This window comes from Cololabis saira, chromosome 21 (genome assembly GCF_033807715.1).
Source record: "Cololabis saira isolate AMF1-May2022 chromosome 21, fColSai1.1, whole genome shotgun sequence".
NCBI lineage: Eukaryota > Metazoa > Chordata > Actinopteri > Beloniformes > Belonidae > Cololabis > Cololabis saira.
The window spans coordinates 10,930,158-10,956,358 of NC_084607.1; the positions used below are offsets into that span (position 1 = coordinate 10,930,158).

A 26,201-nucleotide genomic window follows, 5' to 3' on the forward strand; every position below is an offset into this window, starting at 1 on the left:
CATCATAATTAAATAAATAAATAAATGCCTGGCTTGCCGCTGAGGTGAGGCACGATATCTTGGGGATCTATCCACACCAGGAGCCCCCCCACCAATTACCGCCCAGATCAGGGCCGGCGGCGTCCAGACAACAGCCAAGGCTGCAGGACTCCCCAGGGACCCGACCAGGGCGATCTCCACGGCAACAACCCCTCAGGCCAAGTAGGCAGAGTCATCGGTGTGGAAGATCCCCACGGGGAAAAAGCCCTGGAGTTCACATATGAACAAGTAAAAACAACATTAAAATGAAAATAAACCTAAGAAAAACAACCCAAAAAAAATCAGGTGGAAGACCTACTTTTCAGTTCTTCTCTAAACTGAATAGGCTTTTCTTAACTGTTCCTCAACTTCCAATCTTGTTGTAGACGTAACTCTACATCAGAGAACCAGAGTGCATGCAAACACTCATGGACTGAATCGGACTAAGGCTGCATCCCAATACTCCCCCTCGCCCTCGTTTTCTTCCCTAACCCTAACTTTTGCGCGTTCCCGTGAAGGTAGTGGTGTCCCAATTCCTCTTTTCCCCTAGGGGGAGGGGGCATAACGAGGGCTAGGGGCTGAGAATAGCCCCTTCAAATCGAGGGATTTCAGATGCTCACTTGGCGAGCGAGGGGGTATGAAAATTTCCCAGAATGCTTTTCGGCGTCATTTGCGGACTGAATCAAAAAAAAAAACATGGCGGACATTTCTTATTTTTTTGGGAATAAAATCAATATTTTGAGTTAGTTTCTGCATAAAAATGCATTTTGATTACATTTCTCGGCGCAAACCAATATTTTACTTTCATAATATTCACTCAGTGAATGTACATAATCCCTTTTTTGTCCGTTGTTCGCTAAGATCGCGCCGGAATATGGTTACGTAACCTACGTAAGCGACGCCGTAGGTTACGTAAGCGATGCCGTAGGTTACGTAAGCTACGCCGTAGTTTACGTAAGCTACGCCGTAGTTTACGTAAGCTACGCCATAGGCTGCGTCTATTTAATGCGGTCCTAAACTCCGGAGCCGGCAGACAGAAATCTCTAAATTTCGGAGCAAATTTCTTAACAGGCGTAGGCATCTATTAAACCAACATCTTCCTAAATGATTCATTTCAGCCAGCGTAATTCTCAACAGAGCTGCGTCCCAGGAGAGAGTTTCTCCCCGGGACGACGCAGCAGCTTGACCCGGCGGATACGTCTCTTCTCGGGCTGTGAGCTGAGGCTGCTCCCCGGGGCCGGCGGCTCTTCTTGAAAACGAGGGGGAGTAGGAGAAATGGGACAGGCACCTGGGCCAAGTGCCCTAGATCTCAAGTGCCCTAAAATCTCCCCCTTCTTTTTTAGGGGTTAGAAAAGAAGGGTGAGTGAAGAAAACTAGGGGGAGTATTGAGATTGGGCCTTAATCCAACCACACACACTGATATGGGCTTAATGTGCACAACTACGCATGCAATACAGCATTGACTTGTTCTTCTCTTCCATGATAAATTAATCACGGATAGTTTAGTCCTATTTTCACAAACATCCATCATTCATTGTAATTTGGGTGTGACTCCTCTAACTCCTCCAAGCTGAGAGATACGGGTTCCTACAGGCCCCAAAAGCTGCGCAACGTTGAGAAGCCTTCTGAGTTATAAGATTATAAACGTCATCTTGAGAAATTACTTCTTTTGATTTAATGTTGTTATATAGCAAATGTGGTCTTTGGATGGGGTGGATGCTGTATGTAATGAGATAATGACTGCCTGTTATGTTTGGGGAGGCAGCTGGACAACTGTAATGAAGAGAAACCAGATGTTTGGTCTCACATATATCTAAAGTATTCAGCCTTACAGACTGCTGGGGAAGCAAGGTGTTTGCTGGTTGGTCTTTTCCACAGTGACTCCCTTTAATCCATGGCAGCAAAAATGTTCTGGTTTTTTTTTCTCCTTAAAAAAGACATTTGTGCAGATGTACCACTTTTCTTTGATTTTTCCTCCCTGGGGGGACGTCACCATATACATGCATGCACATTTTTGTTTGATGTGTTGAACATGTGCCCAGATAGGAAGTTGAGTGTAATAATGTGTTTGGAGAGTGACGAATGCACACATTTCGTTTGGCATGTTATTGAGGGCCACATTTACCTAAACACAGCACATTTCACCATGAGAGGCCCACTGTGGACTAAAGTCACCTGATCTACTGATAAATGGAGAAAATACTTCCTCCCTGTCGGTTTTTGAGTAAAAGCAGATTAAATGTAAGAAACCTTTTAGCTTCCTGAGAACCCGTTCAGGCCAGTTTACTGGTTTCTCCTTGCTGGTCACTTCCATCTGGCTGCAGATTCAAACTCACTGGGGAATTGTCCTGACAATCTCAGAGAAAACTTCCTCTATCTCCTTTTGCTGCGGATGCTGCGTGAGGGGGCTGGTGAGCATGCCGTACAGCTTGTTCAGTGTGGATTGTTTAGGGATCATTGCTGAATCACACAAAGCACACCAAGGACACACACAAAGCTGAGGCCAATAAAGACAGATGCAGGAAGAATGGGTATCTCTGTCTACAAGAGGGGGTTTGTTGTGATATGCAATCCAGATGTTGAAATTTCTCATGATTCTCTTGCAGCTTTTACCCCCCTGAGGATTTTCTTCCGCTCCCACCATGGTGCCGGTGACACAGAGCTGTAAAATAAAAACCAAAGAACTATGTAGTTGTTGGTTTGGACTTGTTTTTTTGTTAGGTAGATGTGTTGGAAATATTCAAATCTCTTTTTAGTCTTTTTTTCTTTTTACTCCGGTGTACAATTTCATCAGAATAAAAAAGGTCCTTGAAACAATCATCAAAATGTGATGAGAAACTCTCAGACAAATCCTTCCTCCTTTGATCCGCCTGGAAACAAAATTAAATGATTCAATTACATTTAACAATTAAAATGATACTAGAAACTAGTATTAACAAGTGACAAAAACTGACAGTGCTTCTACTGCCCTTACTTTTTAACAACTTGTGCTTTTCATTACATTTACATGGCCGAAACCGAACAGGAAGTCGGCCATTTTGACTTAATCGTGTAATTTTGGCGCAATTTATGCCATTCCTTCAGCAGTTAATACGGCCCAAAACGTAACGTGCACCCAGGTGTGTTATACATCAAAATGTGCGTCTCCATCCTACGACGATGCGCATTACTTTGCTCAGTCAAAAGCGTTACCGTGGCAACGCTAGACACAAAAAAGCATGCCCCCCCTTCATCTGATTGGTCCATATTTGATAGTTCCCCAAAAGTCACCAAATTTTGCATGCAAGCCAGGCCTGGTGATAAATTTGATATTTCATGGTTTGCATCAATGGGCGTGGCCTAATGGCTCAACAGCGCCCCCTAGAATACTTCGTGCCTCAAGCCCCACAATACGGTTTGACGTACATGCACGAAAATCGGTACACACCTGTATCATGTTGCAACTTAAAGAAAAGTCTCTTGGCGCCATGGCCGAAACCGAACAGGAAGTCTGCCATTTTGAATTAATTGTGTAATTTTGCCGCAATCTATGCCATTTCTTCGGCCGTTTCTTCGCCCGAACTGTAACGTGCACCCAGGTGTGTTATACATCAAAATGTGCGTCTCGATCCTGCGACGACACGCATTACTTTTCTCAGTCAAAAGCGTTACCGTGGCGGTGATAGTTCCTACTTTCTACCATGACTTTTGAATGGTTTGACACAAAGACTTGTGGGTGATGTCATCTGACTCGGTTTTGAGTCCTTGAACAAAATTGGTGCAAATTAGCCCTGCCCCTTCTTCTGATTGGTCGATATTTGATAGTCCCTATTTTCTGCCATAACTTTTGAATGGTTTGATATAGAGTCGTGGGTGGTGTCATCGGACTCGGTTTTGAGTACTTGAAATTCATTGGCATGAATTAGCCACGCCCCTTTTCCCCTAGAGAGTCGTGGCTGGTGTCATCCGCTAAATGTCCAGGCCTGAAGAATCTACATGCAAGTCATACAAGCTTCCACTGCAGCACGCCTGAACGTGCACAAGGGTGCGAGGGCCCGTTCATCGCTGCTTGCAGCTTTAATTTCTTCTTTTTTTTTCTTTTTTTCTTCCTTTTTCCTTTCCTTTTTAATCTCGACATTTCGACTTTTTTCTTGACATTTCGACTTTTTTCTCAACATTTCGACTTCTTTCTCGAAATTGTACTTCAGCATTAATCTCAACATTTCTACTTTTTTCTGGAAATTTTGACTTTTTTCTCGACATTTCGGCTTTTTTCTCGACATTTCGGCTTTTTTCTCGACATTTCGACTTTTTTCTCAACATTTCGACTTTTTTCTCAAGATTGTACTTCAACATTAATCTGCCATAACTATTGAATGGTTTGATATAGAGAGTCGTGGCTGGTGTCATCCGCTAAATGTCCAGGCCTGAAGAATCTACATGCAAGTCGTACAAGCGCTTCCACTGCAGCACGCCTGAACGTGCACAAGGGTGCGAGGGCCCGTTCATCGCTGCTTGCAGCTTTAATTTCTTCTTTTTTTTCCTTTTTTCTTCCTTTTTCCTTTCCCTTTTAATAAAAAACATTTCGACTTTTTTCTCGAAATTGTACTTCAACATTAATCTCAACATTTCTACTTTTTTCTGGAAATTTTGACTTTTTTCTCGACATTTTGGCTTTTTTCTCGACATTTCGACTTTTTTCTCGAAATTTTTACTATTTCCTCGACATTTCAACTTTTTTCTCAACATTTCGACTTTTTGCTCGAAATTTTGACTTTTTTCTCGACTTTTTTCTCAACATTTCGACTTTTTTCTTGACATTTCGCCTTTCGCCATTTGCCTTCATTCTAAGGCTTATACAAGACTTTTCATTTTTTGCGGGCTCCAGACATATTTCTTTTTGGTCCAATATGGCTCTTTCAACATTTTGGGTTGCCAACCCCTGATCTAGAGTGTTGGTGTATGTTTTGAAGTCTCTGCTTCTCTTACGTGCTCCCTGACGCACACTAGAGAGACAAATTGTGGGCTAATTCCGGCCTGGGGCGCTCATGTTACTGCCTCCCTTTTGCGCGCAGGGGAAGAGGGTTTGAGGGCTGTGGGCGGAGGACGCCGGGGGAAGGAGGGGGGGGCCGGGCGGGCGGGGAAGGCCCGGGGCCCCGGGTTAGGGGCGGGGAACCACGCAGATCCGACCGTCGGAGCCGAGGGCGGAAAGTGGGGCCGGCCGCGACTCGGTCCGGGAGCGCGCACCGCCGAGAGAAAGACGATGGCCGGGCCAAAGAGGCGCACGGATTAACGTGGGATGAGACCAAAGTAGTGGTTTCGACCCGGGCAGGCAGGAAGAGAGGAAAAGGGGGCGAAGTGGAGCCGAGGAGAAGACCGGGGACTTGTGGGGGAAACAAGGGCACAAACTATGACCCAGGAGGCTTGCGCTGCGGGTGAGAAAGCGAGAGGTAATCCTGCGTGAGCGCGTGTGTTTGCGGTCGGAGGCGGAGAGACTTTGAGACTGAAATCAACTCTGAAATGTGTCTGACAGACGCGGAGTGACGGTCGAGAGGAGAGGGAGACGGGTGGAGGCATGAAGGCACAGCTCTTCTTCCTCATGACCATTTTGGTGTTGGGGAGCCTGCTTACCACCCACTTCTGGTACAAACTGGACAACAAGTAAGTTTCCAGCTGCAGGACGCGCACACACGTCAAGGGAAGTGCTCGGCCCTGGTTGCTCGGAGCCGGGATGAAAAACGCTCCTCCGTCTTTCAAGAGCCCCTTTTAAATTATTTACACAACCACAGAACATTGTAAAAGTCTCAGGTATCCTTTAATCTCGTTTTTAATCCCTTTTTAAATGACATATATATTTATTTTTCAGGCTCAAAATGTACAGCATAAATACATTCATGAATCTGTCTATTATTGTCTTGTCTAAGTAATACATAGGGCTGGGCGATTTTGGACAAAAATAAAATCCCAATTTTTTTCTCTGAAAACCTGATTTTCAAATATTTTATCAAATTTCCCTATAAGGAATGAAGTGCAATTGAAATATACTGTAAATCCTCCTTGAGTTTAATAAAGTGACATTTACAATTTTCTTGACAAAACAAAGATGACTAGACGAGCTCTGTCTGTAATGCAGCCAGCTGCAAAAAAGGGAAATCGATTTTCCGATTTTCCTTTTTTTAACATCGTCTTGATTAATAAATCCGATTTAGATTTAAAATCGATTAATCGCACAGCCCTAGTAATACATAGTTTTTTTTCTATGTACAGTGATAATGTCCACTTCCATTTCAAAGGTGACATCCTCTTATTTTATGTGACATCCTCTTATTTTATGTGACATCCTCTTATTTTATGTAACTGACAGTTAAAACAAACAAATTGCTGTTTTTACTTCAATTCAACCAGAGAGGAACAGATTTTTTTTATTCGATTTCTCAAAATATTTCTTGAAAAAATTATAGCAAACCATTTTTTAAAGATGAAGACAGAGGAGCGGTATCAATAGAGAACTTTGGAAATGTTGCCTAATATCCTTCCTTTCTAAATTGAAGTGAGAAAAACTTTCACTTTTAGATCTTTTAGATGAATCTGATTTCATGATGTTAGTGATGCCATTAGTCACTAATTTGAGTTTAAATGGTTTAAATGTAAAAACTCATGCTAAATCAAAGGTCGTGCGGCTGTGCAGGTTTCCTGTTTTGCATCTGCATTACCAACACAGTCATGTAAATGCACATCTTACATGTAAAGTCTGCGGTGGGAACCTGCACAGAAGCTTCCAGATTCACCAAAGTCTGTTCGCTTTTCTGTCTGGGGATTCAAAAACAGGAAGAGGAAGCTATGGCTGAGTAAAAATGTAACACCACAGACACCGACAAGCAGAAGTCTTGATCTCAACTGTTACTGAATAGCAGGTCTTTGCGGGCAGAGTGTGTGCACGTTTGCACGATGGTTGTTCATTTATGAACCCCTGTGTCATTGGGATGTCCTTGCATGTAAAGTTTTACTTTAGGGTTATTTCTTTAAAAACTTACTTGCTGAAGCAAAAAAAACCAACAACTTTAACTGGTGATATTCAATTATGCACCTCTTGTCCTGGTTCAGACTGTGTTATTTAATAAATTAATAGTACACGGAAACAAAGCAAAAGTAACAAATTTAATTCAAATACACTTGGCCTTTTGCATCCGGCTGATCTTTCCTTTGTGTTCCTCTTGTCAGCGATAGACATGTGGAACATTTACAGCACGTCGCTCAAAGGAAAAGTCTCCAAAAGCCCTCTGTCACATGTAAAGACTGCAAGTAAGACAAAACCCTCACCCCCTTTTCCTCTAGTCACCCCGTGGAACATGAAGTCACTGGATTAAGTTGTGCAGCTTTCCAAGAAATTGCAATCTGACTGTGCGCTTGGTGTGTGTCTGTGTGTGTGTCTGTCCCAGCAAGGAGATCATTAACAAGGTATCAAAGATATACTCTGAAGCCTGGGAGAGGAAGGAGGACAATTACAATAAATTCAGGTAAGACTATAATCTAAAACCATTTTTTAGTAATCATTTCCTTGGAAGGGGTATCTGCAGAGCCTAAAACTGCCTTTCAATAACCCTTTTGTTAAAAACAGACAAGTCGAAGGCCTCGTGGCTCTCACGTGACGGGTTGAGCACAGTCCCAATAGTAAAACTAAGTGAATAACGTGTTTGTTTCCAACATTTTTTGACTTTGGGGCAACACTGAAAATGAATGTGACCACAACCAATTGAAACAAAACACACAAAAAAAAAAATGATAAAAGTTTTCTTTTTATAGATAAAAGGAAGAACAACCTCAGACTGGGAGGGAGCCTTCGAGATAGAAACAAGGATTAAGGCAGAGGGACTTGCAGTCGTAGTGGAAATATAACCTTGTAACGTCCTGTCAGTTATGGTTAAACAGGGAGATTTCACAGGAAACACCCAAGACTGCTTTCCCACTATTCTTTAACGGAGTAAAAGAGCTTACGTAGACAAATCTACCACCCAAAAATGGTGCGCCGGTCCACTTATCTGTCCTTTCTCGTTTGACTCAGGACGTTGAGCGTCAACAGTGTTTCTGTGTCTGCAGGTCGCAGCTGGGTAGCAGGTGCCAGGGGTTCGACAAGGCCATCATCACCCAGGCCAACACTCCGGTGGGATCAAAACTGGTTTACGACGGTGAAAAGAAAAGGACCCTCCAGGTGAACCAGGAGATCTTCAGCACCTTTGCAAAAGTAGGCTGTGGTTTTTCTTTTTAAACACTAACAAAGAAATTCAAAGGATAACTTCATTGCCTGTCAAATATTTGATCGAATTGACTTTCTGGCCGATTTTTGCTCTAAAAGTACAGTTACTGTCCAGCATGCAGGGGGCACCCAGAGTTGAACTGGGGACCTCTGTATCTGCAGTCAAATGCTCTACCACTGAGCTATACCCCCTTTTATGATGTGTTCTTTTGGAAGAAAGAAAAATGATGTCTACTAAACGCTATGCGTAAAGATGAGCTGTTCCCCAGATGATAACAGGCCACATTTATCCCAACGTTTCAAAGATAAAGACCAATAAAAATTCAAAGCATCAATACGTTTGCGATGTTTGGAACCTTCTAAGCTATCGACTTTCAGATAACATTTACAGTTATAGGTTGTATTTCCAGTTAATATTTGATATACACAAACAACACAGCATAACACCGCTGGCTATCTCATCTCCGATCCCACTTTGACAAGTTTGGCAGATATCTTTTCGCCATAAGTGAGGGAGGAAGATACTGTAGAAGATATTTAAAATGATGTTGCAACACCATAAAAAAACGGACTCAGCTTTAGTGTTCGTCTTCTTTATGAGCTTTTACGATGACTTCGTTGTCTCAGGTGACGGTGATTGTCTGAAGGATTTGTTCTTGTATGTTCGCAACTGAAAAAAAAGGTTATACTTATACCAGAGCCTGGAGTCCTACTTTAAATTATCACTGTTTGGTTCAAAAGTACAAAAGCCAGGGGGCACCCAGAGTTGAACTGGGGACCTCTTGATCTGCAGTCAAATGCTCTACCACTGAGCTATACCCCCTCACTGGTGTAGCTGCTTGTTCCTCTGTTCACAACCCTCTGCAGGGACTGCAGTCAAATCTGTTTAGAAACGTTTTATATATGAGGTAAAGAAGATAAATATGATTTCAGGAATCTAATTTTTAGAGTGCGTTTTCTCACAGTGACAGTTCCGGTCTGACAGGCACTGAAGTCGACATGTCTTGACGGATACAGAACAGAGCGGTCGCGTCTGCTCTGTTTCAAAAGCTTTGCCAAGTGCGGCGGGGGGAACGGAGCCTTCTTTCTGCGATCTCGAGCAACCTTGTGAGCCCGTTACCTCTCTGGGAAGGGAATTTCTGTCCCACCTGTGAACACCTCACACCTCCACGCAGAATGCAAAGTCTCAAAATACTGGTAGAGGATTTGAGGAACTCCAGAAAAGAGCCGACCTCAGTCAAATTAGCGAAGGAAAACGCAAAGATATGCAGACTCAAGTGGTTAACATGGTTCTCTCACACTTCTTCAGTTGCAAACATCCATCCATCCATTTTCTATACCCGGTTTCTTAGGGGTGGGTTTTGGGAAGGACCTCACGATACGATGCGCATCACGATACTTGAGCCACGATACGATACACATTGCGATATCCCGATTATGCGATATCCCGATTATTATATTCTACATAGTTCGTCGAAAAATTTAAAAATGCATTACACATCTTAAAATCCATGTTGTATATATGTACATCAGATGATAGTGATGGATCTTAAAATCCGAGTTGCACGTTCATCAGATTATAGGGACAATTCATGGGACAAACTGAGTCAAAACAATGTTTTATTATAACTATACAAGCTAAAGTTACAACATATTTGTATATGTTTTTCATATTATTTACATCATATGAAATTAACATTAAATTTAGTATGAGGTTGCTTTAATTATGTGGCAAATGATAATAAACACAAGAAAGATGGGTACTAAAACCAAGGACAGGCACAGTGATCAGTCAGTATAGATATAAATCCATAAATAAATAAACCTCTGTACATTATTTTTCATTTTTTAAGGACAAAAAATTGTTATATATAAACAATAAATTATAAAATGAAATAAAAAGTTAAATAAAACCTGAGCTCAGTGCAGGGCCCTCCCAGGGTTGGTAGAGAGTGGCAATGCCCAGGACTGTCACTTAGGTAGGAGCACTGGGTGATATAAAAAAATATTTAAAAAAAATAAATAAATAAATAAAAAATTAAAATAAAATAAAAAAAATCGATATTCAAATTTTGAATATTGATATTTAATCGGCTGGAAAAGTATCGCGATATATTGCCATATCGATATTTTTGCCCACCCCTGCGGTTAATCCTCTTCAGAGTCCCGGGGTACACCCTGGACGGGTCGCCAGTCCGTCTCAGCAGTTGCAAACAATGAAGTTTGTTTGATTTTGCGATGTTTTTCCGTTGGTGTCGATTGCAGGGGCATCCTTTCTCCAACAAAACGCAGCAAACCTGTGCCGTTGTTGGGAATGGTGGGATCCTGGGCAACAGCAGCTGTGGGAAAATGATCGATTCAGCTCAGTTTGTTATCAGGTGAGGAAGGTGCCCAGGGGATGAGCAGATATTCGTCAGCAAAATCACACTCAACTTTAAAAAAAAAAAAAGAATTTCGTATAAAAATCTCTGTGATTGTTGATTGTTCAGGTGCAACTTACCTCCTATGGCAAATGGATATGAGGAAGATGTCGGCGTCAAGACGGACCTTGTGACAGCTAATCCAAGCATCCTCTTTGATAAGTGAGCAAGAGAATGCATTTGTCTTACCTTCAGAGATGTGTCTTTCGTCCTGTCGCTTCACGCCGGCTGTTTTGCGTCCAGGTACGGGGCTTTGATGGGACGTCGGCGTAAATTTGTGGAAAGTCTGCGCAGCTACGGCACCTCCATGCTTCTCCTTCCCGCCTTCTCCTACGGCCACAACACTCCCGTGTCCCTGCGGGCTTTCTACACCGTCGAGGACTTCGAAAGCCCCATCCGACCCGTCTTCTTCAACCCGGGGTACCTGCAGAGCCTGGCCCTCTTCTGGCGCTCTCAGGGCCTGAAGACGGTGCGACTCAGCACCGGCATCATCATGGCCAGCCTGGCGCTGGAGCTGTGCTCAGAGGTGCACCTGTACGGGTTCTGGCCCTTCAGCTTCCACCCTCACTACCTGCATGCTCTGACTAATCACTATTATGACAACGTGCAAGCTAAAACCAAGTTCCACGCCATGCCGGCTGAGTTCGACTTCCTGCTGCGCTTGCACAGTCAGGGCGTGCTCAGGCTTCATCTTGGGGACTGCGAACCAGGTGGAAAGTAGTTCCACAAGACGAGCTAACCAAGTGCCTTCTCTGTTGCTTCAGAATGAAGCCGATCCCTAAGAGATTAGAGATTCTTTTAAAAGAATACACTGCCTTATGCAATGGTCTGAATATATATTTAATTCCACCTATCGTCAGCCATAAAACCTGCACTCTCATCAATAGTAAAGCAGCTTGTTAAGTGTCTCATGATGTTTACAGCTCTGATTGTTACTGCGAAAGTTCAGAAGTTAATTTTTGATTTAACTGACATGAGTTTGAGGCCATTGACATGTAGTGCCTTACGCCGATCAATTACTAGCGATAGCTTTTAGATCATATTGAATGTATTTTAAAGGAAATGAAATACCTCCTTAAGAGATTGTCTGACTTACAAAAGAAAACAAAATCAATTACGGAAACACCAGCCCACTGAATGTAAAGAGTGTCTGACAGTCATGTTATAGACCATTGGACGCGTTTGATCACTTTGAGACTTGTGTTTAGACGACTCCCGGTGCCACACTTTCCCATGATGCCTCAAATGACTGTAACTGTTAGTGGGATTCAAGGTTTGGTGCCAGGGAAGGAGACGGACACAAACACTCGTAGATTACTGTTTGATTTGATTAACACTAGTGGTAGAGGGTCAGGTGGTGAGTTCTTATGTTTATATAAGGTAAATACATGTAATAAAAGCACTGTATTGTGGGTAAAAGGGTTAAAAAGGCGCTCGGACTACGTAAGTGTGGACCGTTAATCACATAGAGGTCACCGCTCACACGTTTTGCTGTGGTCCACCACGTCTTCGCAGCGAGCAGCCTTTGTACTGTACAGCCACAAAGTGGCGACACACACGCGTTGGTACAATGTCCATTCAAAATCACATTGATGTTGATGCTAATTGGATGTAGATTTAACTTTCTAGGATGTCAGGATGCGATTGTGCACTTTAAGTGGAAATATAGTTTTGCTTGGAGTGTTTTTCTTTAGCTACGTTTTGAATCAAAAACTGATTATTGACTAACTTCTGCCTTTCATATGATTTTTATCAAGTCTTAATGTTGAATTTTGTCAAACAAGAAAAAAGAAAATGTAGATGACCAAACTTGACGAGTCTTTGTGAGCCGATTAATCATGTGAATATTTGTGATTTTGTATTTCTGTGAACAGTACGGTGTAAGAGGGACAGGAACGTTGGGGTGAATAAAGAGGCTATTTATCAGATAAAAGTTACGTGTGCCAGCGGCGTCTGTGGAATTCGCCGGTCAGGTCACGGAGCTAAAGCTCTTTCCCGGACATCTCCGTTTGCATGAGTTCATGTCTCTCAAACCTGCCAAGACTTGCCTCCTCTTACCAAAAGTTCACTTGGCTGGACTTTTACAGCACAATTTCCTCTCAAGGTTTGCTTCATGGCTGCAACAACACACAACACATTTTTGCACCGGCTTGCATTCTCATATTGATTATTTTCTCTTTTCTTTCCTACTTCTTGCAATCTGGTGCAAGCTGTATGATGGAACCACGTTTGCAGAGCATAGTCCAACGTGATTTATCTGTTCATTATCAGAGCACATAGCTGATCGCATGTTGTGGAGCTCCAGTGTGAGTCCTCGTCCACTGTGAACTATCCCACATTTACATCCAAACATCTGCAGGATGTTTGTAAGAAGTAGACAACAAACACTGGGGCAGCTCTATCTTACTTTTTCAGAAAGTTAGCCTGCATCCCTCTAATGCCATCAGCGCAGTGTCAATCCATTCTGCCAATAAGGCCACTCGCTGGGCGGGTGTTTGTCTCTTTTTGCAGAACGTAGCCCGCCGCCACAAGTTGCCATCTCGAGCATCGCTCACAGTGGCGGTGACCTCTTTGTACATCCAGCTGCAGCACTCCACTTGTTCCCACTGGCAAGCCCCTCCGGGGAACTTTTTTTTTATTATTAGTTCAGAGAAACACAAAAACATCTGATTTTTTTTTTAGATCTCCACATAAAGCGTATTGGATTTTAAAGAGAGAAGAAAAAAGAGATAGACCGCATATTTTCATATTATTCTGATTCTGCTTTCGGAAGAGAAGAGTGATTGTATTATCAAGAGAAATTCAATTTATAAAATGAGTCACTGCACTGACCTCATAATACATTAATGTAATTTAAAGCCTCAGAAACTCACATGTTCCCTCTCCCACCAAAGTGACAAAAAAAGAGAGAGTAAATACACAGCTGGCACAAGCTGAAGTGACATCTCTGTTGTTCCCACCAGTGTCACAATATCAGTTTATATGACTCTAATCCTGCTGATGCGGCGCGGAGACGAGCGATCGGGCTAACAGCAAGAGCAGCACAATGCCTAATGCTTCAAGAATCTGTCTTTTGTTTGTCTTGTTTTTTGTGATGAACACTAAAAAAATGCAGACTTCAGTCAGTACACATTTTTTTTTAATTTACTTATCATTTCTTTTCTTTTTTTATAGGAAAATAATCTATTTTCACATGCAAATCAACTGTATTCATCAAAGAATATGAAAAAAAAAAATTTGGCCAGGAAATATCAGAACAGTACTCAAAGAAAAGCATATTTTACAAAAGGCATAGAAAAACACACAAACACACACATGTACATGTATGAAGTACAGTTTCTACTTGTAATACAACTTGTTTTATTGTCACATCCCACATGACTGACTATAAGAAACATGTAGGGGTACACGCGGCCTTTCTGAAGTCTTTCTTCTGAACGCAGACGTTGTTTTGAGAAGACAGACAGATGCTGAGGATGGTTATTGTCATATCCCTGATGAGTAGATCCACAGAAGACTGATCTGATAAAAACAGCTTTAATCCTGCCACTGTGTTAATATGGACTACAGAGAGAAATCACAAAGGATTAATCATTAAACAACCAGTGCAGGATGTGGATTCTGCATGACACATGTCACGAGTCTGTGACAGGAAAGCGCACTACCTGTCTTTATGTTTGCCATTATTTTAGTTTATACTTTATATTTTGGTCCAAAATACATGACAACAATTGGATTTTTTCTTTGAGATTTTTAAAACAATTCTCACTTCAGTCACTCCAACCTTAAAAGAAAACATAACTTTTTACATTTCTTTTTAAACCATATTTGCTGAACCTGTCACTGTTCTCTGACAGCGACGCGTAGAACCCACAGTCTGTGAAAGAAGCGGGTTCTTGTGGTTCCTCCTGGTGCCTCTGCTGCAATTTGTGGCAATCAGTCCTTCATGAATGTGAATAAATCCATCTCTAACGCAGCCTGACTGACCATCATAATAGTTTTCCTCCTCAATACAAAGAATTTGACTGATCCATTTCAAGAGGAAGATGTAAGGACGTATGGTTGGCCAGGAAGTCTCCAACCAAAATCATTCATTGCTACGTCTACCGTTGCCTCACTTACACTTACTTGTCCCCTTGCAGGAGGGGCTTTGCATGCTGAGCTGAAGCACAGCAGAGAGCGAGGAGAGGGGACCATGAATTGTTTTCAATCAATGACGACCCATTGATAACTATGAGGTTGGCTAAATGTTTTATTTTTAATTTTTATTATTATTATTATTTTTGTTCAAAAGGTCTGCTGATCTTATGTTAGGTGGTTTTACTGAAATAGGTCCCTGTGGTAAAGGCTGAGATTTCTTAAAGAAACAACCAGAACTAATTGCATTGACCAGTTAAGCTTGCATATATACGGAGTTTGTTTTTTATGCTGATCTTTTTTAAAGTAACTCTACATAAACAATAAATTCCTGTCAGAAACAAGCGCATAAACCTCAAGATCGGACACTAGCTCTGGGCCCAGAACACTCCGGTCTGATAGGCAAAACCCCTCAGTTTACTATTTTTTAATAAATATGCAGTGACACTGCTTAGAAATTAGTACTAAAAAATGAAGAAGAGTTTCCTTTTTATCTCTCCTTCTCTCTGAAAGCCCTCGTAGCATTGTGAAGATGTAGTTTTCAGAAAATACAGACAAAGACAAAGGGCAGAGGAGCAAACATCTAAATAAAGGTCCGATAATGCCCTTTCTTGCTTGTTTTCTAAGCCACTCAACAGAGAAAAGAGGACAGGAGAAAGATGAGTACATAGCTGTGCTGCGGGGTGTTTCTCTGCCCTGGATATGTGCCGAAATTCCTCACTTTCTCAAGAAATAAACAGTCTACGTTGAACCGACAAAAATAGTTTCAAAAATATGAGGCCGAGCTGCCAGTCATGCAGAACTGAGCAGATGGGTGCCCTCATAGCACCTGCCAACGTCACCCTTCCCTCACTCCCTGAAGAGCCCCTTGCTTTGACAGGAAGTCGTTCTCTTTTGGCTCCAGATGGATCTCATTGCCAAGTGTCACCAGATGCCTGTAATCCATTTAGTCTATTTCCCTCTCTTCAAAAGCAGGGTTCATTGGCCTTCGGGAAAGAGACATTTATTGAGAAACCCTCAGTAAATCATCTGCGGTTTATGGAAATCGGGGAGGTGACCATGGCCTCGGTGTCAATTGCTGTTTTGAGCACAGCAGGAAGTGCTTTTGATGAATTCTGTCCTCCATCTGCTGCCTGAGCGTCAACGTGAGACACAGCAAAATTCAGAGGGGTCGCGTATGGCACAGCATCTTTACCCATAAGGTGTCTCGCCACAGTAGCATACAGCCTCACGCCTGCACAGGTGACGTCTCATTCAGCCGAGAAACAGTCCCATATGCCAAACGAGATTTCATCAATCATCATGCAAAACTGCCAGGTTTGCTCCTCTTTTAAATCGAGTAAAACGAGTATGCAATCACAGCCAGTTTGAAACTTTGTTAGGGAAAAGTTTGGAATGGTTTGAGTAATTTGGCACTTTATGAGCTTTTATCAGCCGGTCCCTCTCTACACAAATCTGTTCAGTAGAACAACGTTGGTAAAAGGAGTAACACTTTTTATTAAAATTCAGCCCAGACCTTAAATACATACCTTAAATACTGACACTTTGACACACAAGGAAAAGAAGGCCTTTTTTTTCTTTAGACACTGTATCTGACATGTTATAAAAATATACTGTAGTATTTCACATTTTTTCTTCTTCTTTTTTTTTTTTTTTTTTTACAAATGGAAGGCAATTTAAATCACAATACTCATAAATATTCATACAGCTATTTCATTTTTGAAAGATCTTGCTTTCTTTTAATTTATTTTACATAAAAAAGTTGTGTTTTCATATAAAACACTGGCTTGAACATAAAAATTGTCTCCATTTTGGAGTTTCTTATTCCAAATCCCATCCCAAAAAAAGTAATACACGGTCTGCAATACAAAAAAAAAAAGACTTTTACAAAAGTGTTGGTCTGACGTAGACACACTTCCATGGCTGGAGTAACATGGCCACAGTATTCCGAAGCTACAAACAACAAGGCGTCTTAGCAGCCCAGTGGGAAATCTTGGCACTGACACTTGCATCACTCAAACAGTGTTTGGTCTCACTATATTACCGAAGAGTAATTATGGACTATTTCCATTACAACGTGGTCGTATTGCAACGTTGTGCATCTAATACTGTTCTCAGCGATGGGAAGACATAAGTGACACAAGTCTTGTCAGTAGAAAAGGAGGAATACTGTACAGCTGGTTGAGGTGTTGCTGGATGCAGGTAGTATCGGCATCTACTCCGTAGTATCTGAAGCCCCACAGAAGATACCACCAGGGGGCAGTCTACAACAAGGCAGGTGAAGCAACACTGAAGCGCTGACTTTGTCGCATCCAAGAGCCATGAACAGTCGAGGAGAGGAACAGAGAAGTTGAAGGATAACGTACAAAAACTGGATTATTCATAGACCTTGCTGTAAATTTGAGATCCACCCGCTGTACTCAGCGGTTCCTGAGTAGCAGCTGGTGTTGCGCTGTCATCCAACATTGCAGAGGAAAACAAAAACACACAGTTGTATGCAAAGTTGTAGCACATAACACAGGACTGACAGCACACAGCGTTCAGGATGGAGATGTTCTTCCTCTCAGTAGTATGACGTTATTACTTCAGTCGCTGCCACTGAATCACGTTATTGCAATTAAGCTCTAATGAATGTTCCTTAACCATGTGCAATCATTGCTTCGGCTCACCGTGAACAGAGATAACTTGGCACCCTGTATTGCAGCGATACTTTATGTTGCTGTCATTGTGTTTTGCTGTTCCAGGACGTAGGACGCCCATGTTTTCTCTGCACGGGAGCAGATATGAAACGAGCTAAGTCCAATCCGGGGTCGATCTAATTTCCAGAAAAGCTCATTAGGACTCAGTGATTTGCCAAAGCAGATTCCCTACGACAGGATGGGAAGGAAGACAACGAAGGTCACATGTAAACGGCAAACTCTGGACTTTACAGGTGGCGTTGGTGTGATGCTTCAAGATAGAGAGTGATAGCCCAGACAAAACAACTTGTCAGCTGCAACATCAACTTTTCATGTTTTTACACATGTTCTCCAGCTAGCAGGATTTTTTTTTTTAAAAAGGCACAGCGGTGCTTGAATATCAGAGAGAGAGAGATTGCAGAAGCTCCTCATCCAAACTGCCGTATATACATACTCATACAACATGTCACTATGTGTGGGGTTAAATCCATACGGAGGGCTTGCCCTCCACTGATTTGCTGCTGCTGCTGTTGCTGCTGCTGCATCCTCCACTGCTGCCCCCTTTCCCATGCTTGACTCTATGCTTGCGCTCTTTCTGAGGCTGGGAGTGTGGCGGCGGTTGGGCCTGGATAATGTTACTCTGGGGCTTGTCGTCCTGGTTGTCTCCGAGCTGCTCCTCGGCCCGGTGCTGCTGACTGTAGGCCTGGATCGCCGCCTCCAGCTGCTCGTGAGCTTGCTGGATCATGTCTTTGTTGAGCGCGACGCGGGACTCTCCCCCAGTGGGGAAATTGTCCTCATTGCTACCAAACTGCTGCTGCTCCTCTTGGGCGATATTCGCCCGGTTCTGCTTGCATGCCATCTTAGCGTTGCTGAGGTCCGTGTAGGGCATCTGTTCTGGTTTCACAACAATGTTGTACCCGGGTGGAGCTGACGGGGTGTTCCAGGAGAAGGGGTAGCCCACATAATCTGCAGGGCCATCTCCCCCCACCCCTCCCTCAGAACCTACCTCAGGCCCCGGAACCCCACCCGTGCCCTCCACCCCCCCATTGTTGCTCAACAAGCCCAACTGATATTCGTCCTCTTGAGGTGGGCAACGCCGACGGCGAAGGATGTCGCAGATGGTGCCAATACCCAAATGGAGCATCTCCCACACATTAAGAGTGAGGCAAAGGACAGTTACACCATACATGATGCGCAGGAAGATGGTTTTCTCTGTCGGCCGGGACACGAAGCAGTCGACGCTGTGGGGACACGGATTCCCTGAGCACACGTACACGGGTGTCACACGGAAACCGTACAGCAAATACTGTCCTGTGAGGAAGCCCGCCTCCAGCACCGTCCGACTCACCAGCTGCAGGACATAGACCCGCATCAGCCCCTCATCTCGGATACGCTTGCGGCCGTCATGCCGAACTTTGGGTCTGGGTGCGGGCTGCAGTGGATCTCTGGGCCGTTTCGGCGGCTCCATCTCCGGTACCTCGTAGATCATGGGGTCGTCTTCCTGGTCGTCCTCGCCCTCCTCGATTCCTCTGTGTTGTCGAGCTCCGAAGCACATTTTCCTGGGTTTCCTGTGCGTGTAACCTCCTCCTCCCGTTCTGACCGGAGCAGTCTCACCTCCCCCTTTTGCTTCGTCTAACCGTGCGATCTTGTTGACGGCATAGCCCATGTACATGAGGGAAGGCATCGCCACCAGGATGATTTGGAAAACCCAGAAACGAACGTGAGACAGAGGGGCGAAGGCATCGTAGCAGACATTCTCGCAGCCCGGCTGGCCCGAGTTGCAGACAAATTTGCTCTGTTCGTCGTAGTAGATGGACTCCCCCCCAACGGCAGTGAGGACGATGCGGAAGACGATGAGCACGGTGAGCCACAGCTTCCCCACGAAGGTGGAGTGGTTGTGGATCTCCTCCAGCAGCCGCGTGAGGAAGCTCCAGCTCATGGTGTCGCTGGACAGTGGGGCAGACAGTGTCCCTCTCTCACCTGCTCACAGACTCTGCAGAAAGTAAAGAAAGAGGAAAGTGGACAGGAAGAAAGACAAAAAGGGAATATGGGGTTAAAATAGCTAAAACATTTCGGCATTCAGAAAGATCTGTTCAACTGTTTTAGTAAAATTTGACTCCCAGTGGGAACAGCGGGAGTCCTGCAAACTGAGACTGAAGATGTGAAAGTTAAGTAAAATTAATGTTATTCTCTGAGCTCAGGCAATCAATGCATCCGTAATTTGCTACACACACACACACTGAAATCAGCTCAGAGCCACGGAGAAGTTGCTTTTTACAGAATTAGAAGACCAAACAGGCAGGAAAGAGGATATCCGTATTAAAAAATACCATCAAGCAGCACTGAGAAGGAAGTGAAATAATCCAAATAGGGAATTTACTATCATCAAATACACACACGACACACAACAGCCTATCTCTTTCAGAAGAAATAAATCCTCTTAGTGAGCCTTCGTGTGTGTGAGGTGCAGTTTTCAGGATTGTGTTCATTTCACTGGTTTGTGCTGGTTGGGAGGTAAATGACACCCCCGTCTACTGTGTTTATGTGCCATTCTGGAGGAGGGAGACATGTGGCCTATGTAGGTTAGGTCTGGGCCTTGGGCGGTCCAACCACACCAGCAGAATCAGCAGGTGGCCGGGCGCAAAGCATTGAAGCGGGATTTCAGACGGCAGAGCCACATTAGCTCAGGCACTGGCGCTGAACCCGAACACTACTGTCCCTCAGGGCGGCTTTGGGGATGAATATGGCACCTCCACAGAACTTTCCGTCATATGAAGGCGGCATAACGCAAGGCTTATTGTCAGCTTGACTGAGAGGAAAATCCATCCATGAATACTAGCTTAGGTTAGAGCTTAAAGGCCTTCCGGGGACAATATCCGAACCAAGCAGGCTGAACGCTAGGAGCCCAGTGGCGTCAATTCAGTGGAAGCTAAGGTATGGCAAGGTTACGAGTCACAGAACTGAACTAGAGTATCAATCAACACATCCAGCAAATACTCATCACAGAAGTCTGCTATGTAGCTTATGTGTGGTCAAGAAAATTGGAACTTTTTCAAATGCAGTCTCGCTCACTGCAAAAACTCAAAAAAAAAGGAATATTTGTCTTATTTCTAGTTAAAATGTCTAATTTTTAGTCAAAAAATCTCATTACACTTAAAACAAGAGTCATCACCAGAAAAATAACTTGTTATTTTACCATGTTCACCTGTTTCAAGTAAATTTTCACTTGAAATAAGTAGAAAAATCTGCCAGTGGGACAAGATTTATCTTCTCATTACAAGCAAAAAAATCTTGTTCCACTGGCAGATTTTTCCACTTATTTTAAGTGAAAATCTACTTGAAACAGGTGAAAATTGTTGTTTTTGGGTCTTGTCTTAAATGTAATGAGATTTTTTTTAACTAAAAATTAGACATTTTAACTAGAAATAAGATAAATATTCTTGTTAAGATTTTCAGTTTTTGCAGTGTATAATAACTAGTGAAATCGATCATGTTGTTCTGATTTGCATTTGTAGTTATTCTACATGTATTAAGTAATAGAATAATCAATACAAATAGACACAGAGTAATTCCATAAATGTATTAAAAAACCAAACATTTACATTTTCCCTTGAAGCCATCGGTGGCGGCTGCCATACCTTGCCATACTGAATTGACGCCCCTGTAGGAGCCACAGGATGAGGTGAACTCTAGCTGAAGTGGACGAGCAGGAACTCCCAGCCCTCTGCTTTGTGTCTCCAGCAGGAGCCGAGAGGGTGGGAATGTTTTGAAGAGGGCCTGCGATAAAACATGTGCAGAGCATTGATCACTCTGACCATATAAGGACACCGCTGAGATACACAAAGTAGACGTGAGGAATCCTTGGTGAGCATACACACTCACGCGTGTGATTACACAACAGCCTTAACTGAGGGCTAACTGGCAATCAGAGTACGCATTTAGGGTGACTCTGACCCCGTCTGGGACGGCGATTTATGAGAAAGCAGCACGCGGCTGGAGCGAACAGCGAGGCCCCCGCAAACATGAGACACAGCACAGTCAAACTCTTGACTTTCCCACATTACATCACTCCATTTGTCCCTGACTTCATAGCTCTTTCTGTGCTGTGGAAATGTCTTTGATTTATTAATAACGAGATTAATTCACACAGAAAAGAGTGCTCACAAAGGTTAAACTGAGCAATCCCATTACTGTCTTCTATTTTTTCTTTATACTTGGATATTATACTGCAACTTTTGTCAGCACTGTAATTTTCATTTCAATTGGGCATAACTGCATGGGGGTAATTTATTCATCATTTCATGTTATTCAAGCAGTACTTATTTATTTATTTATTTTGTAATAGATTTCTTTGATGGCAGCATATCATTGGCCTGTGATGAAGTAATCTCTACACAGCTTCAACAGTCTGGCATTTACAAGCCATAAAGTATCTCCCACATCTCCTTTGGTGAGATGTTGATGGGTTCTTGGTAGTTTGAGCAGCAGGAACCGCCAGACTCCACCCTGACCAGGAGAGGAACGCCTTCCCTGCTCCACAGAGGCCTGGCTTTGAAGCACCTGCTATCTCAGCTACATATAGCTTGGCATTTTGTCTTCTCATTCAATCTATTTCTCCAGGACTATCTATGTCTGGGGCAGTTAGGGCTAAGAAGCTGAGTCTGTGCATTAAGCAGAGGTGTCAAAAGTATTCACATTCATTACTCAGGTAGAAGTATAGATCCTAGAGTTTAAAAATACTCCTGTAGAAGTTGAAGTATCAACTCAAGTTTTTTACTCAAGTAAAAGTATAAAGTACTGGTTTCAAAACTACTTAAAATATAAAAGTAAAAGTAATGTAAGGGGGAAAAAGCCAATAAGGACAAAAGCCATTGAAAATGAATGCAAATATATTAAAGAACCATATATGTGTACTATTGAGCATTAACATGTGTTTCAGAGAGCAGAAGATATGATGACTAGTTGCCTAAAAGTTTTGTAATGGTGCAAAAAGTCAAACTTCAGAGGCATGTTATCATTTATCCTAAACTTTATTGGAATGTACATCCAAGTTTAGTTGCAGGAATCTGAGGGAACGGATGTAAGAACAAAACTGGACAAGAACATCTGAAACAACCACAACCAAATTCACTCTATCCGGATGGAGCAATTTAACTGGATAGTTTTTTTTTAAAGGCCGAAATGAAATAGAGTAACGAGGCTGTTTTTAAAATGTAAGGAGTAAAAAGTACAGATAATTGCGTGAAAATGTTAGGAGTAAAAGTAAAAAGCAGTCTGAAAAATAATTACTCCAGTGAAGTATAGATAACCAAAATTTCTACTTAAGTAAGGTAACGAAGTATTTGTACTTCGTTACTTGACACCTCTGGCATTAAGTTACCAGGGTGAGTCACTCCTGAGTAGCAGAACGCAGACACAGTAGCCCGGCCTTCTGTCTGTTATTGTGATATAAATCTTGGCCAGCAAATTGCTGGAAATGATGCAACACAAATTAACAGAAAAAGGAACAGAAACACTAAAAGGTACATGAATTATTATTTGTTAGACAACAGCCTCCCTTTAGTGTAAACAGCTCAGAAGCCGTCAAGCCAAAAAGGTAATAATGTGGACATCAAACTCTGTTTGACTGAGTCAGTCCACTACGTGATACATCTGAGCCATTGTAGCACGCAGCCGTACGTAGAACTGTACAAGGTGAAAGGTCAACACAGCCTGGTCCTGAGGGATGAAATCTCCACATCAAGACTCCACGCACTGACTCAAAAAGACAATGCTCCAATTACAGTAAGCTTCGCTGCAGGAATCCCCTCCGTCGCTGGCTTTCGTCCCCGAGGACCCTCAGAGACTCTGCAGCAGATGTAGTAGACAGACAGACTCCTAGACGAGCCGGCACGTTTGCATAATCACATGTGCAGAAACCTTTAAAAAAAAAAAAGCATGAAAGAGTAAAGCCACAGTGTTACTGATTGCACTGGCCGCATGACTGCAAGAAGCACTGACTCGAGGTTAGTTGAGGTTCTCCTTATTCAGTGTAGTGATTCATCACGAGGACATGGGGCTCCAGCTGTGGAGCAATGAGCGCACGGTGGGACACGGTTAACATGAGCCCATCGGATCTGTGCAGGTACGTCAGGTTGGAACTGGATAACTGGGACGTGTGTTTGTGGTGTGTGCATCATCTACAGGATTTCCATGCTGCAGCGGATGAATGTGGCATGGTGGGACATCTCCAACTCAGGAGCACCGCCACTTTCCTTTCTGCAAGCTCACAACCCTTCGGTTGTTTCCTTAGCAATCTTGTGTTTTAATTATTTAGAAAAACAAATAACATATTGGCATGTATTTGGAAAATTAGAAGCAGTTCTTTAGACAGTTCTCCAGTTCCTCGAGGGTTGCTGGAGTCTGGACTGCATATTTTTTTGTTTCCCCGCTTCAACACACCTGATTCAAATGAGTTGATCTTTTACAGACTTGGATCTGACGAGTAGCTGATGGTGATTCATTTATTTGAATCAGGTGTGAACTATCTACAACATGCAGGGCAGACGGCCTTGGGGACCTGGAACAGGGAGCAGGGGCTTTAGTTTTGTATTTAAAAAGAGCAGTTGCCCTGTAGCAGGTCCAGGGAGAAATGTAAAACATTAATTCAGAAAAACAATCAAAACAATACAGCCTTTGGTTCTGAAGTGGTTTTAAGATGTCTTTCACAATGAATCTTAACACAAATTGTTTCATGGATATTAACGACAATATAGTATAAAGATAAAAGCTAAAGGCCTGACTATGGCGCAGTACCACTTCTGACCACATGGGGGCAAACAGATCTGCTGTGTTGACGAGAGAGCCGTTAACAATACTGGGGTAATGAGTGAGGTCCGAGCATAGACTGTGTATAACAACGGACGAAGCATTCGGTCACGTGACCCGTTGGTTTCTGAAGACCCGTTTTGAAGCCCTTTTTTCTTTGTACGGGGCACAGACATGTTTCTGAGCAAGACGACGGGAACACGCCCACTGCATGTCACATGTGGCCTCCCACATGTGGTCAGATGTGGCATTGCTACGGAAAGTGCCTTTAAAACTCTACCTCCAATACATGGATTTGCCCAACTAGGATATACAGGACTGTCTCAGAAAATTAGAATATTGTGATAAAGTTCTTGTTTTTGTAATGCAATTAAAAAAACAAAAATGTCATATATTCTGGATTCATTACAAATCAACTGAAATATTGCAAGCTTTTTATTATTTTAATATTGCTGATTATGGCTTACAGTTTAAGATTAAGATTTCCAGAATATTCGCATTTTTTCTTAAGCTGTAATCCATTATCAGCAATATTAAAATAATAAAAGGCTTGCAATATTTCAGTTGATTTGTAATGAATCCAGAATGTATGACATTTTTGTTTTTGTAATTGCATTACAGAAAATCACAATATTCTAATTTTCTGAGACAGTCCTGTAGATAGAATCATGAATGAGCACATATGAGCATCCATGAAGTTTCATTCATATCAGTAAGCCCAGGCTGAGGGCAGTTTGTATACTAAACGTGCTTTAAATAAGAAAAAACAGCTCTAATGAGTGTTAGTACATCTAATAGATTCATTAGCCTTTAGCTACGTTTAAAGCAAGTGAAGCATGCTAATGAGTATATTTATAGACTCATTACAAATATTTTACAGCCTCATAACGTTATTCTTGTTCACAAACTTGCTATTTTTGGTCATTGTATCTTGAGATTGAGAATATTATTGTTTTCTGAATCAATGTTTAAATAGTGATGTGTTTTTCTTCGCTCTCTTTCTCAGACACACCAGATGCACCAGTTCCCATCCGTCAGTCTGCAAATATAACGAATTCATCTCAGTCAGTGCTTGAATAAGTACTTCCGTACTCTGCTTTATCATCACACTAATTACCAATTGGATTTCTTATAATGTTTTTACACTGACTGAAAAGAGAGTAAAGGCGATCCACTAAAGGACACTGTCAGCACCTTCTTCTTCAGAGATTGATTGGCGTCCTGGTCCTGCCGATCTGATGTTGGACCGCTGCCTTTAAACCACTCCTCATTTAAACTTTGCACTTTTGTGTGATTGCCATTTTCCCCTGCAGCGTGCAGCTTTAAATCACTGTAAAGCAATGATTTTTTAACGGCTTTGCCTTCAGTATCTCACAAGAAACCCAAAAAAAAAAAAAAATCATACTGCCAATGCTTAATAAGTTTCTGTTGGATTTAAGTTAAAGTTTCTTTTTGTACTTTGTGTCGGTTCAGCAAACACACACACGCACACGCACAACTTTCACATGGAAATCATTTTGAGTTCAGTCATGAATAATGTCTGAACTGTTAAGTCTTTTCCACTTTTCCACTTATTAACTTGGGGCTCTGTGGATAAGAGACACTCAGGAAACCGAATTAATCGTTGAGTAAATAAAAGCCTCATAACAATGAGTCACAGATACTTAGGCTGGTGAAACTCTTCTAAAAATTATGAAGTACAGAGATTAAGGATGTCAAGTATTACATCCATTTTAGTTACATTAAACCAAAAGAAAGGCACCTTATATAATAAGCAATAAATGTGCTTTGCGTTTTTTAAATCAAACAAAGCCACTACAGGAGATTCAAAGGAAAAGAAGTTAATGACCGTATTTATAATATAACCACAGTAATAATCTGTAATTTTGACTAAAAAGGCCATTTAAA

The 26,201-nt window shown here is 42.4% G+C and overlaps 2 protein-coding genes and 2 non-coding genes across 7 annotated transcripts in view; 1 reads left to right on the forward strand and 3 right to left on the reverse strand.

Moving 5' to 3' along the window:
• The first annotated feature begins 5,169 nt into the window (after positions 1 to 5,169).
• On the forward strand, positions 5,170 to 12,604 carry st8sia6 (ST8 alpha-N-acetyl-neuraminide alpha-2,8-sialyltransferase 6). 2 transcript variants are annotated; one of them, XM_061711618.1, is made up of 8 exons: positions 5,170 to 5,447; positions 5,531 to 5,658; positions 7,219 to 7,299; positions 7,437 to 7,514; positions 8,095 to 8,239; positions 10,517 to 10,629; positions 10,741 to 10,833; positions 10,915 to 12,604. In XM_061711618.1, the coding sequence occupies exons 2-8, from the start codon at positions 5,573 to 5,575 to the stop codon at positions 11,390 to 11,392; spliced, it is 1,074 nt and encodes a 357-aa protein (XP_061567602.1). In that variant the 5' UTR covers positions 5,170 to 5,447; positions 5,531 to 5,572; the 3' UTR covers positions 11,393 to 12,604. The 2 variants fall into 2 exon arrangements, with proteins under 2 accessions (XP_061567602.1, XP_061567603.1); XM_061711619.1 differs by having other exon boundaries at positions 5,170 to 5,432.
• On the reverse strand, positions 8,372 to 8,443 carry trnac-gca (transfer RNA cysteine (anticodon GCA)). The gene has a single exon. It is a non-coding gene; the product is annotated as a tRNA-Cys (tRNA).
• On the reverse strand, positions 9,003 to 9,074 carry trnac-gca (transfer RNA cysteine (anticodon GCA)). Its single transcript has one exon. It is a non-coding gene; the product is annotated as a tRNA-Cys (tRNA).
• A 3,677-nt stretch (positions 12,605 to 16,281) lies between the features above and the next one.
• Positions 16,282 to 26,201, reverse strand: part of gjc1 (gap junction protein gamma 1) — a 54,484-nt gene continuing 44,564 nt past the window's right edge. For all 3 annotated transcript variants that reach the window (XM_061711436.1, XM_061711438.1, XM_061711437.1), the window contains exon 2: positions 16,282 to 19,479. In XM_061711436.1, the coding sequence (XP_061567420.1) occupies positions 17,968 to 19,425 (1,458 nt within the window). In that variant the 5' untranslated portion in view covers positions 19,426 to 19,479 and the 3' untranslated portion in view covers positions 16,282 to 17,967. The remainder of the gene's footprint in view (positions 19,480 to 26,201) is intronic.

Bases quoted from the DNA above. Each gene is read 5' to 3' on its own strand.
- st8sia6 (XM_061711618.1), top strand. From the start codon at position 5,573: ATGAAGGCACAGCTCTTCTTCCTCATGACCATTTTGGTGTTGGGGAGC. The intron at 7,300-7,436 runs GTAAGACAAAAC...TGTCTGTCCCAG, and splicing joins GTCACATGTAAAGACTGCAA to CAAGGAGATCATTAACAAGG. The intron at 10,630-10,740 runs GTGAGGAAGGTG...TTGATTGTTCAG, and splicing joins TCAGCTCAGTTTGTTATCAG to GTGCAACTTACCTCCTATGG.